Source organism: Pteropus alecto, unplaced genomic scaffold (genome assembly GCF_000325575.1).
Source record: "Pteropus alecto unplaced genomic scaffold, ASM32557v1 scaffold41, whole genome shotgun sequence".
Lineage (NCBI taxonomy): Eukaryota > Metazoa > Chordata > Mammalia > Chiroptera > Pteropodidae > Pteropus > Pteropus alecto.
Window position 1 is genome coordinate 2,642,116 of NW_006430464.1, and position 15,607 is coordinate 2,657,722.

General features: G+C 58.6%; 1 protein-coding gene across 1 annotated transcript in view; it reads left to right on the forward strand.

Annotated features, from left to right (window-relative positions):
* The window catches only part of NAPA (NSF attachment protein alpha), a 23,822-nt gene that overhangs the window by 1,500 nt on the left and 6,715 nt on the right, over positions 1-15,607 (forward strand). Inside the window, exons 2-3 of the mRNA XM_025048873.1 lie at positions 9,151-9,230; positions 11,311-11,769. Of these exons, the coding sequence (XP_024904641.1) occupies positions 9,151-9,230; positions 11,311-11,769 (539 nt within the window). The remainder of the gene's footprint in view (positions 1-9,150; positions 9,231-11,310; positions 11,770-15,607) is intronic.

Consider the following 15,607-nt stretch of genomic DNA (forward strand, 5'->3'; position numbering starts at 1 on the left):
GAAGGGAGAGGTCTGGGAGGGGTCAGAGGAGGGAGAGGCTGAGTGTGATGAGAAAGGAGCTGAAGGGGTGTGGGGAGGGGATCCAGGCCAGGGGGTGGGGTGCGGGGTTCGCGATGCCCTGGGGACTGCGAGGGGGTGGTGGTGCGTTCCTAGAGTTAGGAAGAACTGTGGTGGAGGTGGGGTACCGAGTGTGGGAACAGAGAGGCAGAGACTGGGAGAATCTGCCAGAAGGAGGGCCCGGGGACTGGGAGAGGCAGGGTTGGGAGTTTGGTGAGAAACGGGGGCGGGGTCTTTCCGGGAGAGGAGATTGACAGCCAGTGTTACTGGAGTTTGGATAATGTTTAGCGAAAGAACTTGAATACCTGGCCGAGGATTGCCTGGCGTGGGGAAACATCCGGGCGGACGGAAGGTAATGATTACGTCAGACGTGTTTTGTTTTAGAGGCTGAGAGCAGAGAGGGGGGATGTGTGTATTTATTTCTTCTTCTTTCAGAAGGGGAGAAGTTCAAGTGCAGCGTTTTGGGGTGGGGCCAAGAGCTCAGTTTTCGGCCCATAGTTTTCTTGGGTGCCTTTCGGCGTCTGGTTTTTCTGGACTAGGACCAGCGCACTGTTGGGCTGTGCCTGGAAGGAGCGGCGAAGGCCCAGCCCCCGGGACACTTTCCACCTGGTCGGGAAGGCAGGTGAAGGGGAGCTGGACTTGCCACCCCAAAATATGCTTCTTGGGGATATTGGTTCTTGTAGGCTGGTAATTTTAAGAAACAGCAGGCACGGGGGAAGCTCTGAAGACCAAGTAGCAGTTCCGCTTCCCGTCGGTAAGGGGAGTCTCCGTGTGCGGTGTCTCCTCACTGTCCCAGGCGGCAGACTCACATCTGTGTAACAGCTTACCCTTGTCAGCTGTGCTTTTCCCGGTCGCCTCCCATAGCTGACTCTCCATCCCCAGCATCTTTTGTCTTTAGCCGAAGGTGCTATTAATGTAATGACTTCTGTCATGTTGGCAAGTTACTCAGTGTTCCTGGGTCTCTCCCACGTCGACAGGAGGTATTCATGTTATTAAACTTCAGTTTGTTTTTTTTCCTGCTACTCTGCCTTATGTCAATTTGATTATTAGACCAGCCAGAAGAACCACGAAAGGTAGAGGAAAATGATTTCTCTCGGGCCTAAGATTAACACTCGGCAAACAGTAATGAAGCAGAACTATCAGCTGTAGCTAAGGGCCAGATTGTGTCATTCACGCGAAGTTCCTGAGCTGAGAAGCCGCCGCACGGGCTGCAGGAAAGCTCCTGGTGAGGAGTGAGCTAGGACCCAGGGCACCTTAGGATGCACTAAGGCAGTGGGGGCCTAGGATGGTGCTCTAGGCGGTGGCCTTTGTGCGAACAAAGGTCTGGCTAGAGGGGAGACTTTGCCCTGAGTGATAGGGAACCGAGGTCCAGAGGAACCAGGGAAGGCTCCCCGGAGGAGGGGCCTCCATCTGGGAGGATGAGCAGGAGTTCTGGGGGTGCCCTCTGGTCGGGGAGCACTGCTCCAGGCAGAAGGGACAGCTCGAGGAAAGCCCAGATGTGTGACGTTTAAAACGGGGAGTTCCGTGTTAGCACAGCAAGTCGGAAAAGCGAAGTAGGAGATGAAGCTCAGCCAAGTTCAAGGCCAGTTGGGGGCAGGGGTGGCCTTTCCGGAAAGGGCTTGGACTGGAGCTGCTGGAGAGCAGCGAGGATTTTAAGGGGGTCTATCTGAGTCTGTGATGCCACAACAAAATGCCATAGATGGGGTTGCTCATAGATAGCAGAAATTGATTCTCGTAGTTCTGGAGGCTGCGAAGTCCAAGGTGAAGGTGCCAGCAGGTCTCGTGTCTGGCGAGGGCCCACTTCCTCTAGACAGCATCTTTTCACCGTGTCCTCTCAGGGTGGCTGGGGTGGCCAAAGTTTCTGGGCTTTCTTCTCTAAAGGCACAAATCCCAAAAGGCCCTACCTCCTAATACTGTCGCCTTGGAGGTTAGGATTTCAACACATGAATTTGAGGGGACACAAACGTTCATTCCATAGTAGGGCCAGTCCTGGGGGGGTTTCTGTTTGCCTTTTAGAAAAGACTTAAGCGGCCGCTGTGGGGGGAGTGAGGGCAGTGGCAGAAATCAGAGCAGACGATGTTTATCATGTGCTCGCTCTGGCGAGTCAGGCCTGGGCCGGGGGCTTTGCCTGCGTCCTCACCTGCAGCCCTCACAGCACCCCTGTGGGCGTGGACAAAGCGGGGTTCGGAGAACGTGAGGGATTTGCTCAGTCCTCCAGGAAGCAGCCTCGGGGTTCACAGCCAGGCCCGTCTGATCCCAGAGCCCTCTCGCCCCACACTGGCTTCTCCTTGAGGTTCAGGTTCACTCTGGGCTCCAAGGGTGCTGGCAAACTCGGTGTTTTAGGGAGCTCCCTCCCTCTAACTCCCCCTCCCCGCCCCCACTTGACAGTTTTCTTTAAACCTTTGAAAGAGGTGCATTCACCCCAAGCCCTTCCACCTCCAAGGGCAGTGGAGATAAGGCTGAGAGGAGAGTGAGCGGGGGCAGGGAAGCAAAGCGGGGCGGGAATGCGGGGCGGGGATGCGGGGCACTGATGCAGGCAGGGATGTGAGGCACGGATGCGGCACGGATGCGGCGGGGATGCGGGGCACGGATGCGGGCGGGGATGGGGCGGGTGACCCTCTGTCTGAGGGCTGGGAACCCTGCGGGGGTCAGCCTTGGCCTCTGGAGCCGGGGTTGCCTGAGGTCAGCATTTCACAACCACCTTTCTCAAGGCCCTCGGTGGCTTCTTCCGGTGGCTTCGAGAAAGGAGGGTTGGGGCTCGGCTTGTCCCTCGCGCTTCTCCTTCTCTCCTTCCCCTTTGACGACACCCAAACTGAGAGGCCTCTGCTCCTGTCAGAAGCGCCAGCAGGGTAACCCACCTGGGGCCTCGGAAGTGAGGACATTCCGCGCTCTTCACTGTCCCCGGGCTGTGACGCTAGGAGGCTTTGGTGCACGGCCTCCAACCAGCCCGGTGGTAGTGGATGACGACTCCTCTGTACCTTACTCCCGCTCCCCCCTCAGGGGGCCCGACGGGGTGGGGGAGCGGCCGAATTCTCTGGAAGCAAAAAGCAAGGTATCCTGAGTAAAGCACAGTGCAGCCGGCAGAGGAGGGGGAGGGGCAGGCCGGCCACCCTTCCTTCCGAGTCCCCCCTGGACTCATTGGCCGTGGACTTCCCCGCTGTGCCCCTCGGGGTGGTGTGCTGTTCTGTTCCCTGGGGCTTTCCGCCCTTCCTCACATCTCCCCCTACTCCCTCTCCTCACTCCAAAATAAAGACCCAGTTCCACTGGGCCAGGAGCACGCACGGGAAGTTCCGTCTGTGCAGTGACGGGCGTGGTGATCAGTACTTCACAGTGGGTCCGGGGAGTAGGGCGATCGTGCTGTGGGCTGGCGAGGGCACAGCAGACCCTGGGACGGGCTTCTAAGCGTTTGCTGCTACTGTTGCCACGTCGACATGAAGCGCAGGTAGCGGCACGAGCTGGAGGGGCTAGAGAAATAGAGGTGACACGGGGTTCTGTATACAAACAGCAAGTCCCGAAAGATGAGGTGTGACGGATCAGTGCCTGTTTGAACCGCCCGTAGGCCCAGCAGTCCCGGGAGCCCGGGGCGGGGGTGGGGGGACTTCCTTTCCTGAGCCCAGAATTGCTGCCAGGGTCGGGGTGTGGGACCACCAGGGTCCTTAGCTGGGCCTAGTTTGGGAATGACAGCTTCCGGCTCCGCCGCCAGACAGCCTTCCGCTCAGGGAGCACACCGAGGTGGCGCCCTGCCAGCTGCCAGGACCTGCTTCTGAAACCTGGCATTTCTTGCCCAGTTTCCAAGTGGAGTCTTTCCTGGGGGGACACAAGGTTTCTGGGTCACTGGGCCGTCGTTTCGCTGCAGTCCGAGGGTGCAGCCTGTCTCAGTGGATGGGCCTTGCTGCCTGGTCAGAGAGTGGTCTCAGGGCCCCTGTGTGGGGCGAAGCCACTGAGAGACACAGGTCTCTAAGGAACATGTTTCAAGAACTTCAGATCTTTGGCTGGGATGGGATGACCCCGTCGGTGCCCTGCCAGGCCCCTAGGAGGGTGATGGCCTGAGGTCAGGGGTAGGGTAGGCGGGAGGCCCAGGGCTCTGTGGAAACCAGAGGGGCGGGGTGGCACTTAGCCAATCTGGAGTGGGGCGAAGGTCATGGCGAGATGTGGAAGTGGGTGAACGTTCTAGAGTCTGCTCTCAGTCTGACAGAGCGATGCTCTGGGTCACTAAGCACCCGCGTGTGGCAGGCTCCCCCGGAGCTGTCGCCATCTTTCCCTCTCGTGCGTGCAGCAGCTCTGCCAGGCGTGGAGGCTTAGCCCCAGGTACAGACAGGGAAACCGAGGCTGGGCAGCCACGAGCCAGCCCTGGGACACGGGCCTGTCCGACCAGTCCGAGGTCTTCCCACTGCCCCGAGTGGCCCCAGCAGCCCCGGTGCCGGTGGCTGGCAGCCTGGGCGTGTGTTTCTCCTCCTCCGTCTCATGCAGCTGTTTGAGCACCTGCTTCATGCTGCACTCTGCCAGCTTATGTCACCTCTGAGCCTCATAAAGACACCTCCCGGGCCGGTTCATTGTCTCTACTCCACAGATGAAGAAACTGAGGCTCGGACTGCTAGCCCAAGGTCGCACAGTTAGCAAAGTGCCGAGACCGATGCCGGCCCAGGTCTCCTGGGCCCCAGGCCAACTCTCTTTCCACCCCTTGCCCGCCGTTAGCCTGGTGTCCCGTGACAGCTCCAAAGCTGGGCGGTTGGTGTGTAGAGCTCTATTCTTTCGTCATCACGGGCCGTGGGCTCTGTGGGGGCCCAGCCCTCGCCCAGCACCGCAGACCTGGGAGGCCGTGAGAGGCTGCGTGTCTGCGGCGAGGGAGATGCCGGAGGGCCCCGGACGGTGGCCGCCTGCTCCCCGTGCCTGCCGGACCTTCACCCTTAATGTCCCTCCTGCCTGCTGCGCTGCGCGGCGGGGTCCGCGGAAGGAAGCCCGTTAGAGGCCGCGCAGCCAGGCCCAGCAGAGAGCAGTCTACTCGTCAGATGGGGGACCCCAAGCCGAGCAGCTCTCCGCTGCTCAGTCTGTCGGACCGGTCTGCCTCCTCGTTTCCGCACGGGGAAGGAGGCCTCCCACATCTCTGAGCGAGGCAGAGGGAAGGTGGACCCCCAGGGCCAGGTCTCCTCTGAGCCCTGCCACTTCCTAGCAGTGGGAGCTTGGGCAGGCCCCGTGACCCCTCTGAGCCCCAGCCAGCTTCCTCTTTTGGAAAGAGCAGGTGCTTGTGAATTCCTTCGTAAGTACGGAAGGCTTATGGTGAGGAACTCCGGCCCCTTTGGCCAGGGTGCCTGGCGGGCCATCGTCACCTGTCATAGAGTAACGGAGAGGCATAGCCTACGGGAGAAGGCAAGGGCGGCCCGGTCCTTGGGCCCATTTCTCCTGCCCAGGGCACTGACTAGAGAACCAGGACGGGGACCTTAAGTCTCAGGAGAGGACCGAGGGCTGATGGCTGAGGCACCACTGAGGTCCAGGAGGGACAGGGAGTGTCGAGGGCCTAAAATGGGAGTTACCCCACGCGCCCTGCCTTTCAAGGTCTTTAGGAAACTGCTGGGGGGTGGGGGGCTGGCGGGAGCCAGGAAGGACCCCAGGGAGGGAGGAGGAGGGAAAGAAGCCGAGATGGCCCTGCAGACCCCCTGGCCCGGGTCCCACCAGCCGTCTGTGCACTCCTGGCATGCTCGCTCCGCTCCATATGGCAGTCGCTGGAGGTTGGTGGCTGCGCCTGGGAGACCTGAGGCTGCGTCCTCCGCCTTGGCGGGGAGGAGGCAACACGGTGCGGGTAATTATAGACGGCCGTGCACCAGGCTGGCCCAGACCAGCTCCCTCTGTTCCAGGATGGCTCGCAGCCGCGGGCTGGAGGAGCCCAGCACAGGCAGCTTGTGGCGGGGGGAGGTCAGCGGGGGAGGGACGGTCAGCTGTCGCTTTTGCTGCCACCTGGGCTCTCCAGAAGAGGCAGGCTCAGCTAGCTTTTCTGGATCCTGTGCGGAGGGCAGAGGGAGAAGGCCTGGTTTCTCGCCCTCAGTGAGCGTGCGGTTTCATCCTGGAGTCCTTAGGTGAGCGACATGACCTGACTCAGGAGAGAAATCCTCCCGTGGGATTCAGCTTGGGGGCGCAGCAGAGCTGGGAGTGTCCTGGTCACAGTTCTCTGCCAGAAACCCTTTGGCTACCTTAGAGGAGGACCCGAGCTTCCTCTGCTCTCCGCTCAGCACGGGAGCCCCTGCCCGCCTCTCCAGCCTCGGCGCCCACCGCTGCCTGCACCACAGCCTGCGCCGCGTCCCCTCCTCGAGCTGGCCATCCGTGTTTCTGTCCCAGGGCCTTCGCACGTGCCGTGCTGCTGTGTGGAATGCCCTTCCCTCTGTTCGTGGGTGGCTCCTTAGCCATCATTGGGAACTAAGCTCAAATCTCATGTCTGACCTGCCCATTCAGAGCCCTCCCTACTCCCCCAGTTCCTCCAGTGCTTAATCTCTCTGAAATTGTTTAGCTCATTTCCTGTTTATCGAAGACCAGGTCCTTCCCTTTTGTTTACTGCTATCACGTCCACTGCCTGACACGTCATAAATGCTCAGATGTTTGTTCCCCAGTCGAATAAATGGCTATGTGAACAGCTTCTCCCTCAGGGTCTGCCAGTGACTCTCGGTAAGTCACTTTCCCCCTCTGGGGACATGGAACTCAGGGATTCCTCTGTCACTCCCGTGGAAGTGGCCAGGCCCTGAGTGTCGGGGGCCAGAGTGGGCAAGCTGGAGGCCAGGGCACGCGGTAAGCCCGCCGGCTTTCCCACCCTCTAGCTGGGACCCGTGACCCAGTGCAGGGTTGGCCCAGCTTAGTCCAGGATCATGAGTTTCAGCCCAGCAGCTGATAGGCTTTGTGTTCTGTGTCCACTCTGTCCCCTGAGCTGAAACAAACCAGCTGGTGCTGGCTCTGCTCATTGTTGGTCATCCGGCTTTGGGCCTCTCTGTGGGACGGGCCACTTCTGCCCATCCAGGAGCCTGAGCCTTTTTAGAGAATGTCTGGGTCTGGATAGAACTTGATTACACCACAAAGGAAGGACATATTAGGGGGTCCATGGGTGGACAGACCTGTGATTTTAGTATACGAGCTCATAGTGTCAGAGAACATTCCATAGAAAATGGGCAGGGGTGGGGCATTGCAGCCTGGCCCCAAGGGACCCTTCTGAAATTTCTCGTGCCAGAAGCCTGTGAAGCGCCTTACTTCTCCGAGGCCAGGGATGGGTGCTGCAGCTCTCCAAGCAGAGTCTTAGGCCCCAGCCGTGTGGCGCCAGCTGGGGGGGCGGCCTAGGGGTGATTGTGGGAAGAGCACACCACTCAGGGCCACTTCCTGGGCTTGCAGAGGGTCATGGAGACACTGTCGGCACAGCCCCACAGGCGGAGAGTGGACCTCTCACCTGAGGAGCACCCCCCTGCTGTGGTTCAGGTTCGGGCCAGGCTTCCAGCCCCGGCTACGGACGTCACCTGACCTGGGACAGGTCACTGGTGGCTGTTTTCCAAGCCATTGGTCTGGGTCAGCTTTTCCCCTCCCAGACTCCCCAGATTATCTGGGCCATTATGAAAAACCCCATTTCTAGGCCCCACCCAGACCCGCTGAGTGAAATCTCCAGGGACGGTGGCTGCGGGCTCTGGTTTGGTTATTGTAACTGCCCCTCATGTGATTCAAAGGACCGGACAAGGTGGGCTACAGTGCTAGCGTGCTCCCAACACAGCCCCCCACGTCGCACTAGAAGCCCTTGCCGGCTGCAGCTGGCCTGGCGAATGTCCAGGGCCAGTTGACATGGGGTGAAGGGTGGGACAGTGAAGGAAGGTGTCGTGTGGCTTTTGATTGGAAAATGCCCCCTTTTCTCCTCTTTCGAAACAAAACAGTTGGTGTCAGTGAAGAGAGAATCCAGGCTCCATTCAGGGGACTCGTGAGCGTGGGGGTTTTATTCTGCTGTTTCGTGGGCAGTGGGGGTGTGAGCAGTCACAGAAACCGCAGACCTGGCGTGCTGAGCCGGGATGGGTTCCTAGAGGGGGAAGGACTTGCGGGACTGGTTCTGGAGGAGGTCCAGGGCAGGGTGAGGTTCCGATGCCAGTGAGCCCGGGGAAGGCTGTCCAAACACAGCGCTCTTTATTTTTTTAAAACGTGCTGCCCGGTATCTCCCAGGCCCCTGCAGTTGCACAGAAAGTTTCCTGTGAGTTGTTTTCCCATTTTAAACAACGCCGTGCTGAGCATCCTCGTAGCTTTCGGATTCGTTTCTGAGGATAGATCGCTAGAAATGTAATTCATCGCTGGACCACGGCACCCAATGTAAATCCTAATATTTAAAATATGTGTATTTCTTTTCTTGGATAGATGTAATGTGCAGGTGATTTAAAAATATCAGACAGTACAGATGGGGGGTGTCAGTCTCTCTTACCCCCTGACTCCCAGTTCCACAGCCCCCACCTTAGAAGTGCTGCAACTAGTTTTTTGTGTGGTTTTCCAGAAATTTTATGTAAACGGATAGGTATGTTTCCCTTCTCGTTTTGTTTTTTTTTTTTATCCTGTCTTTATACAAACGGGAACTTTGTATACACATTTTAAAACAGTGTTTCTCCGTGCATCTGTGTCATGCGTATGTTGTGCCGGTCCCGGATTGGTAACGACACACTCTGAGGGTTGAGAAGTCTTCACTGAACACTCGCAGTGTGCCGGGCACAGGATTAAGGCGCTGGGGATGGGGCGAAGCGTGCAAAGCTGGGCTTTTCCCCCAGGATGCTTTGCAGGCTGGGGCTTGCGGGGAGGGGACTTATAGGGAGCCTGGGGGCAGCTGTCAAAGGCAGGGCTGCAGCCAGGGCTCGTGGGGAGGTCACCCCCAGGAGGGCCCAGGCCACCTTGGTGTGAAGGGGGTGGGGGCCACCGACCGGGTGTCTCTTAAGTCAGAACAGTGGCCTGGGCTGCGGCTGGTCAGGAGGCTGACTTCACAGGGAACTCGTGCGGCCCAGAGGCACAGGGGCACACGGCCACTGCCCCTGCTTGCCTTCCCCTCCCCTCGCTACCAGACTGGATCGTCCCCTCATTCTTCTCCATTTGTTTCCCCTTCAGTGGCTCGTCCAAAATAGAGGAAGCATGTGAAATCTACGCCCGAGCAGCAAACATGTTCAAAATGGCCAAGAACTGGAGTGGTACGTGGTCTCTGCTGGGTCCGCCCAGCGTTCCTTTCCCCTCTTCCCTCGGCTTCCTGCCCCCGAGGCCCGGCAGCCCCCTCTCTTTTGACGCCATCTCTAGCATCGGCCTGCCGTCTGATCATTTTGGGCCCACTGGGTTATTTTGCAGCTTGGATCACAGGGCTTTGGAGGGAGGACCCAAAGGATGAGGATACACGGATTAGTGAACAGACCCCACGTGGGTCGATGAGCTCTTTTGAGGGGTTTCCCCTTAAATTCAGAATTTCAGATTTCTCCAGAAACTTCCCGAGTGTCTCCATCAGAGTCTGAATTGTGCACTGGGGGACATTCAGGTGGTCCCAGTGATAACGTCCGTCACAGCCACCGTTTCTTGAGCGCTGGGGTAAACGCCGGGCATGCGTGCGTTAGTTGACGCAGCACAGCGACCCCCCTGGCGGTCAGTGCCATTTGTTAATTTTCCTATTTTATCGATTCAGAAACAGGCTTTGGCTCCGCCCTTTGCCCCAGGTGCCACAGCTGGGAAGTGACAGGACAGATTCAGAAACCACAGCTCTGACTCCAGAGCCCAAGTATTTAATTTGCCCCTGTGTCACTTCGTGACCTTTGGAGCCAGAGTGACGGGTTTGTGTCATAGCTCGGGCTGGCCACGTGACCCTGGGGAAGTTACTTGGCCTCTCCCAATCCATATCCTCCTCAGCACCTTCCTCTGAGCTGGGTTCATGGAGGTCGGGCATCATCATGAGGGCAGTCAGCACTGTGGTGGCACAGTGCCCCCACTGCCGGAGGGGCCTCCATCCAGAAGAGGTCACCCGCGTCCCACGCCTCCTGAGACACAGCCTGTGTTGGTGGCGTAGTGTCATCTAATTCACGAGGCTTCTGACTTGGCCCACAGTTGTGGTCATATACCCCCCCAAGGCTGGAGCTTGGCTGGCGTCAGCGACAGAGAGGCGGGTGGCAGGGAGGGGCTCCCCGAGGTGGAAAGCCGGAGCTCTGTCCCAGAGCTGCCCGAGGGCCCGGGGAGAGGTTTGAAAAGCGGGCAGGCGGAGCCCTCTGGGCGTGACTTCATAATCCGACTGCCAGCGTCAGCGAAATTGGATCAGGGAAATTAAGCAAAGACACAGTTTGGAACCCAGACGAGAACTTTCTGACCAAGAAGGAGATGAAACCCGGGACGGGACTATGGAGGAGTGTAGAAGCCCAGGGTAAAATCGAGAATCGTCTTCCGAGGACGTGTGAGCTTTCACAGAGTATGCTGTGCAGCGGCCCGGATGCTGTGTGTACGTTTATGCACCCAAGCTTAGAAAGGATCGTGAAAGAAAGAATACTTGTTTTTCAATTACATAGATGTTGCTTTCCCCCTAAAATTTGTAAACCACCCCCCAGCTATTCAAACTAAAGTCCTAGCCCCCTTTTTAAAAATTTTTTCCCCAATGATATTACTTTTTCTGGAAATTTTGCATTTAAGTTTAGAGGCTTTAAAAATAATAAATCCTACGCAGTGAAAACCCGTAGTCTGTTCTGAGGCTCTGAAGTTGCAGGTTTGGGGCCAGGCCTTCTCGTCCTCTTCCGGCTCAGGAATCCAGTGATTTTCAGAGTCAGCTGGAGGAGAATGTAGGAAAGTCGCCTCAGAACAGGTGGCCGAGGAGCTCCCGTTGGCACAGTCCCCACCCCGAGAGGACAAGAGATTTCATCGTCCCCTGCAAGTTTAGGATTTGAGACACATGAACAGAATGGCTGGGGCCCATGGAAGGTGACAGCATGCAGCTGAGCACGGGACAGACTAGGCTTCAGGCGTGGCCACCATTGCCCCCCGCGCATGGGCACTTGTCCCCACATACTCAGGTTCTCGGTGTCCATGTCCTGTTTTCCTATCTGGACGTGAAGATCCTGCGGGGAGCAGACCCAGAATGTGCCCCAGCCCCTCGTGCCTCGTGGCTGGCATGGCACCTGAGGTCTAGGCCAGTCTCTTGGGGACTCTCCGAATTCTCGAGAGCCCCAGCACCTCCCAGGAAGGACAGTGTCCGTGGCTTACAAAGCATGGCGCCCTGCTCAGGCCAGAATCACTCTTCTCTTCCAGCTGCCGGAAACGCCTTCTGCCAGGCAGCCCAGCTGCACCTGCAGCTCCAGAGCAAGCACGACGCGGCCACCTGCTTTGTGGACGCCGGCAACGCCTTCAAGAAAGCCGACCCCCAAGGTGACGGCATGCGGGCCACTGGGCCACTGGAGCTGGCTGCCCAGAGCCCCCGCGGAGCACTGTCCAACGAAGTCCTGGGTTTCCTCGGGTGTGGGGGCTCTGGTTTTCTCCAGGGGCCAACAGGCGATAGGCCAGCAGGGAGGCTGTCATGCTTTAATTTCAGAATTGGCTCCCTTCCGGTTGGCATTTGCATCCTGCTCCAAGCCTCCGCCTCCCCGTTCTGCTTGTGTGTGCAGCTGACGGCTCCCCTCCCCGAAGCCTGGGAGCATTTGGGAGTGGGTGTTACATTTCAGACCCACCGCATGCCACGGGGAGAGGAAAATCTGTTCTGCTGTCAGAATTAACATGCAGAAGCGGGTGGGAGGGCTTCTGGGACCAGCCAGGTAGGAGTAACTGCCGAAGAAGGAGAGGAAGTTATTCTAACCTGGCTTCCCTCCCCCTACCCCCACCCCGGGGGGAGGGGGGAGGGGAGGGACGAAGCTTGAAATATAGCTGCCAGAGAACAAGTTTCTTCCAGTGAGACTATGTTGGGGACAAGAGTCCTGCTCGAGACTAACTTGTCCTGAGAAAACCGTTTTGTTCCGCTGGGCTCATCCAGAAACGGAAGCACAGCCCCACGGCACCAGGCTTTCAGTTTCCCGGGGCTGGAATTTTAATTTACTTTCTAAATCTCGGTGCCAGGCATAGGTTACTAACGTTTCATTTTATCAAGTAAAGACTTTTTTTATGACCATCCATTGTCACTCTAATAAGAATGGGAAAGACATGGTTTTTTTTTAAGGATGTCCGATCTTGGAATAAAAGCCTGTCGTCCCCACAAGGGGACACTTGGCCCAGGGTAGGGAGGCGTCTGCGCAGGTGCATGAGGGCTGGCAGGTCAGTTATTACTGTCGGGGACATTTGGCTCTGGGATTTGATCTCTGTGTAGACCAGGTAGCTTTTCTCTGACCCCAGACTTGACCAGTTGTTCTCTGCCACTGGGTGTCTCACAGGTGTTGGCCTAAGTGGTCACATGGTGGGCGCAGGCCTCACAAGAACCTGAGGGGAGACCTTGTGACTGGGTGGGCCATTGTCACTCCCTGCACAGAGCTGAGTGAGTGCTGGGCCATGTGGGTGATGTGCTGATGACCCAGGCAACTCTGGGTTTGTTTTCAGTGAAGTCTGTGCATCCCCCACGGAGGTCCCCCCACCCGCCACCACCCGCTCCCGGCCTTCCTTCTGCCCCCTGGGGAACTGGTTGATCTGGAGTGCTGCTGCTCCGGAGTGCCCGGAAGGACTTGTTTCTGGGCCAGGAGTTGAGTGCCGGGCCTGTGACATGTGCACAGAGCCGGTTGCTCTGGTCGGGCCCCACCTGGCACTGTGGTGTCATGTCCTTCCTTGGCTTTTGATCCGAGTTTTCTCTGCTCTCAGCGAGTCTCTGCAGGGTGTGTGTTGGGTGTGGCCTGGGGCCTGGCCTTAGGGAAGCACAGAGGGTGGCAGAAGCTTCCTAGGCCGATGGGAAAACACTGGTCAGGTGACCTGACAGTCCCCTGTGGGGCACGGAGGCCGACTTCCTTTCTCCAGGGATCAGCCAGTCCGGTTCACTGCGCAGGGAGCTGAGGCGGGGTAGGGGTGGGATCTGAGGTGGGGGAACCTCACAGGGGAACAGGAGGGGCAGTGGAGCAGAGGACAGCCTAATTTGGGCAGAACCAAGAGCGGGCGCCTTGGCCGGAGCCCAAACATGGGAGCCTGGTGCTGGGCAGGGCGGGCAAGTCCAGCTTCTGGGGCCAAGTCCAGCTTCACAGAGGTCTGTGGCGGCAATATGTGTCTCAGTGTGGCCTTGGAGGAGCAGCCTGCTCTCCTGTGACCTCCGGCAGGTCCCTTGATGTGTCGGATCTCCAGTTCCTGGTCTGATAGCATGTGTGATAAGAGGCAGCGTGCCCAGGGCAGCATCTGCGTGTGCCGATTATCCGGCAGGGGCAGCCGTGGCTCCCATCCAGTGCGGCCTGGCCTGGGCTCCCAGCCTCCACCCCTTGGCCAAAGGCCTTGTGAAACAGCTAGAAGGCCGATCTGGACCCTGGCCCAGTTTCCCCAAGCAGGTGCCGGCTGACCACCTCACCTGCCTCCAAGTCTCCGGCCCACGTCAGCATTTCCTGCAGGAGCCCCGGAAGGGCCTCACTTCCACAGGCAGCTGGTGCCAAGCCTGTGCCCAGAGCCTGCCAGAGCCGCCCGGGGCAGAAGGAAAGGATTTGGTCCCTGTCATCACTCCCTCTGCGGAGTCTGCCCTCAGTGCGGGCCAGGGGGTGGCTTTGCTGCCGCCTTAGTGGCTGTGGGGTAGGGAAGGAAGGCGATGCCCACAGCCACAGCAGTTCTCAGCTTCTCAGCCACTATCAGCCTCCCTGGGTGGTCTCAGGCCGGGGAGGCCTCTTTACCTGCCCGCCCGATCGCTGGGCCTAGGGGTGCATGTATGCTGTGCGCCCAGGGCAGGGAGGTGCCCTCCCCTTCACACCCCACCCCCCACTGCCATTTACTGGCTGTCTACTGTGTACCAGGCCCGTGGCATCTGCCTTTAATCGGTGCCACTTCCTGCAGGGTTCTGCAGTTTGCCCATTTTACCAAAGAGATGGGCAAGTCGGTCGAGATGGGGGCGGGACTACAGCAGCAGATGGGAGGGGGTGGGAGGGGGGAGGGAGGCAGCTGGAGTCCAGGGGTGGCTAGCGGGCCCTGGGTTGCAGACTGTCTCGTGAGCCAGCTCCTTCCCCTCCCTGGGCCTCAGCCCCCCCTTCCGGCATCCTGGGCCAGATCGTTCCCAGAGTCCCTTTTTGACTCCAGCTTTCTGTGGATGGATGGGGGCGGGGGCAGGTGGGGTGAGTTTTGCTTTTCTCCAGGAGTGCACTGGCCACTCATCCTGGGGGTCCTTATGACTGGACAAGATAAGCCAGTTGTGGCCAGTGTTAGGGGCTTATCTGTCGGCAGCCTGCTGCTTCAGGGACAGCTGTCCCCGAGCGCAGTGGTGGCGTAAAGGGGATTTAACCCTGTGAATCACATTGCGGCCCAGGGAGTAGCTTCCTTCCCTGCGGGGCGTCCTGTCCCACTGCGGGGACATCCCGCCTCTCCCCCTCCCTGCTGCCGCCTCTGCCTGCAGGAGCCCTGCGGGATCCCCAGGGCTGGCCCGGGAAAGAAGGGAGAGCGTCTCAGAGGGCCCCGGGAGTGGGGTGTGCGGAGCCCACTCGCTGCGGCCCAGGCGCCTGCCCCTTGTTGTCCTCGTCACGATGCCACAGCCTGCGTTGCACCCAGGTGCTAGCTCAGCCGCCACGTCTAGAAACGCTCGGTTACAGAACGCACGCAGTGAGCGTGTGCGTGCGTGAGTGAGCGTGTGCACGTGTGTGTGTGTGAAAGTCACACTTATGTTTCAGGCTGTGATCTTCGTTGTGTTCTTCTGCCCGCCTTTTGCCTCCTTTTCCCGGTCCCTACTGCCTCAGGCCTCCAGCCGTCAACCTCAGTACCCTGACCGCATGATGTACATCTTCCAAATCTTTTTGGGGTCCCCAGCGGCCTTTCAGCATTGGACAAAGCCTCTAGATCCCCTCACCCCCAGGATAGTGCTGCCAGACACACATTTTTATGTAAATTTAATAGGGCTTGTAGGCTCTGCGAAAGCCTAACCCAGAGCTAAGCACCTCTGTCAGGTGTCTGCCTAAGCAGTAAGACCATAAGCCCCTTGAGAGCAGGTGTCAGGCCTTGAACTTCTCCGTGGCCTCTCGTCCCCGTGGGCCTGGCTGACTATGGACACCCTGGCTGCAGACCAGGAGCCTCCCGAGTGCCTTGGACTGCAGCCTCGGCCCAGCTCAGACCCTCATCCTGGGGTCTGTCTAGGCGCTCTGTCCTTAAGGCCCCCTCCACCTCCCCTACACCCTTTCCCACTGAGGTCGGTTGAAACGGTGTTAAAAAAAAAAAAACCCATCCGAAATCTCATCTCTGTCTGCTAGAAAATGCCTCCCACTCATGCTTCTCTCTTCTCCAAATATCTTGTCGAAAGAAAAAAGCCATTCCCAAATTTAAAACCTTGCAAGAGGTAGTACGACGAAGGGAGCCCAGGTCCCCGTGTCGGTACCACCCGGCACGTCTGTTTCGCTGGCGAGACCTGCGTTCCAGGAGCCAGCGGGTATTGCTGCCAGGTTAGGAAGGGCAGAGGGCTCCG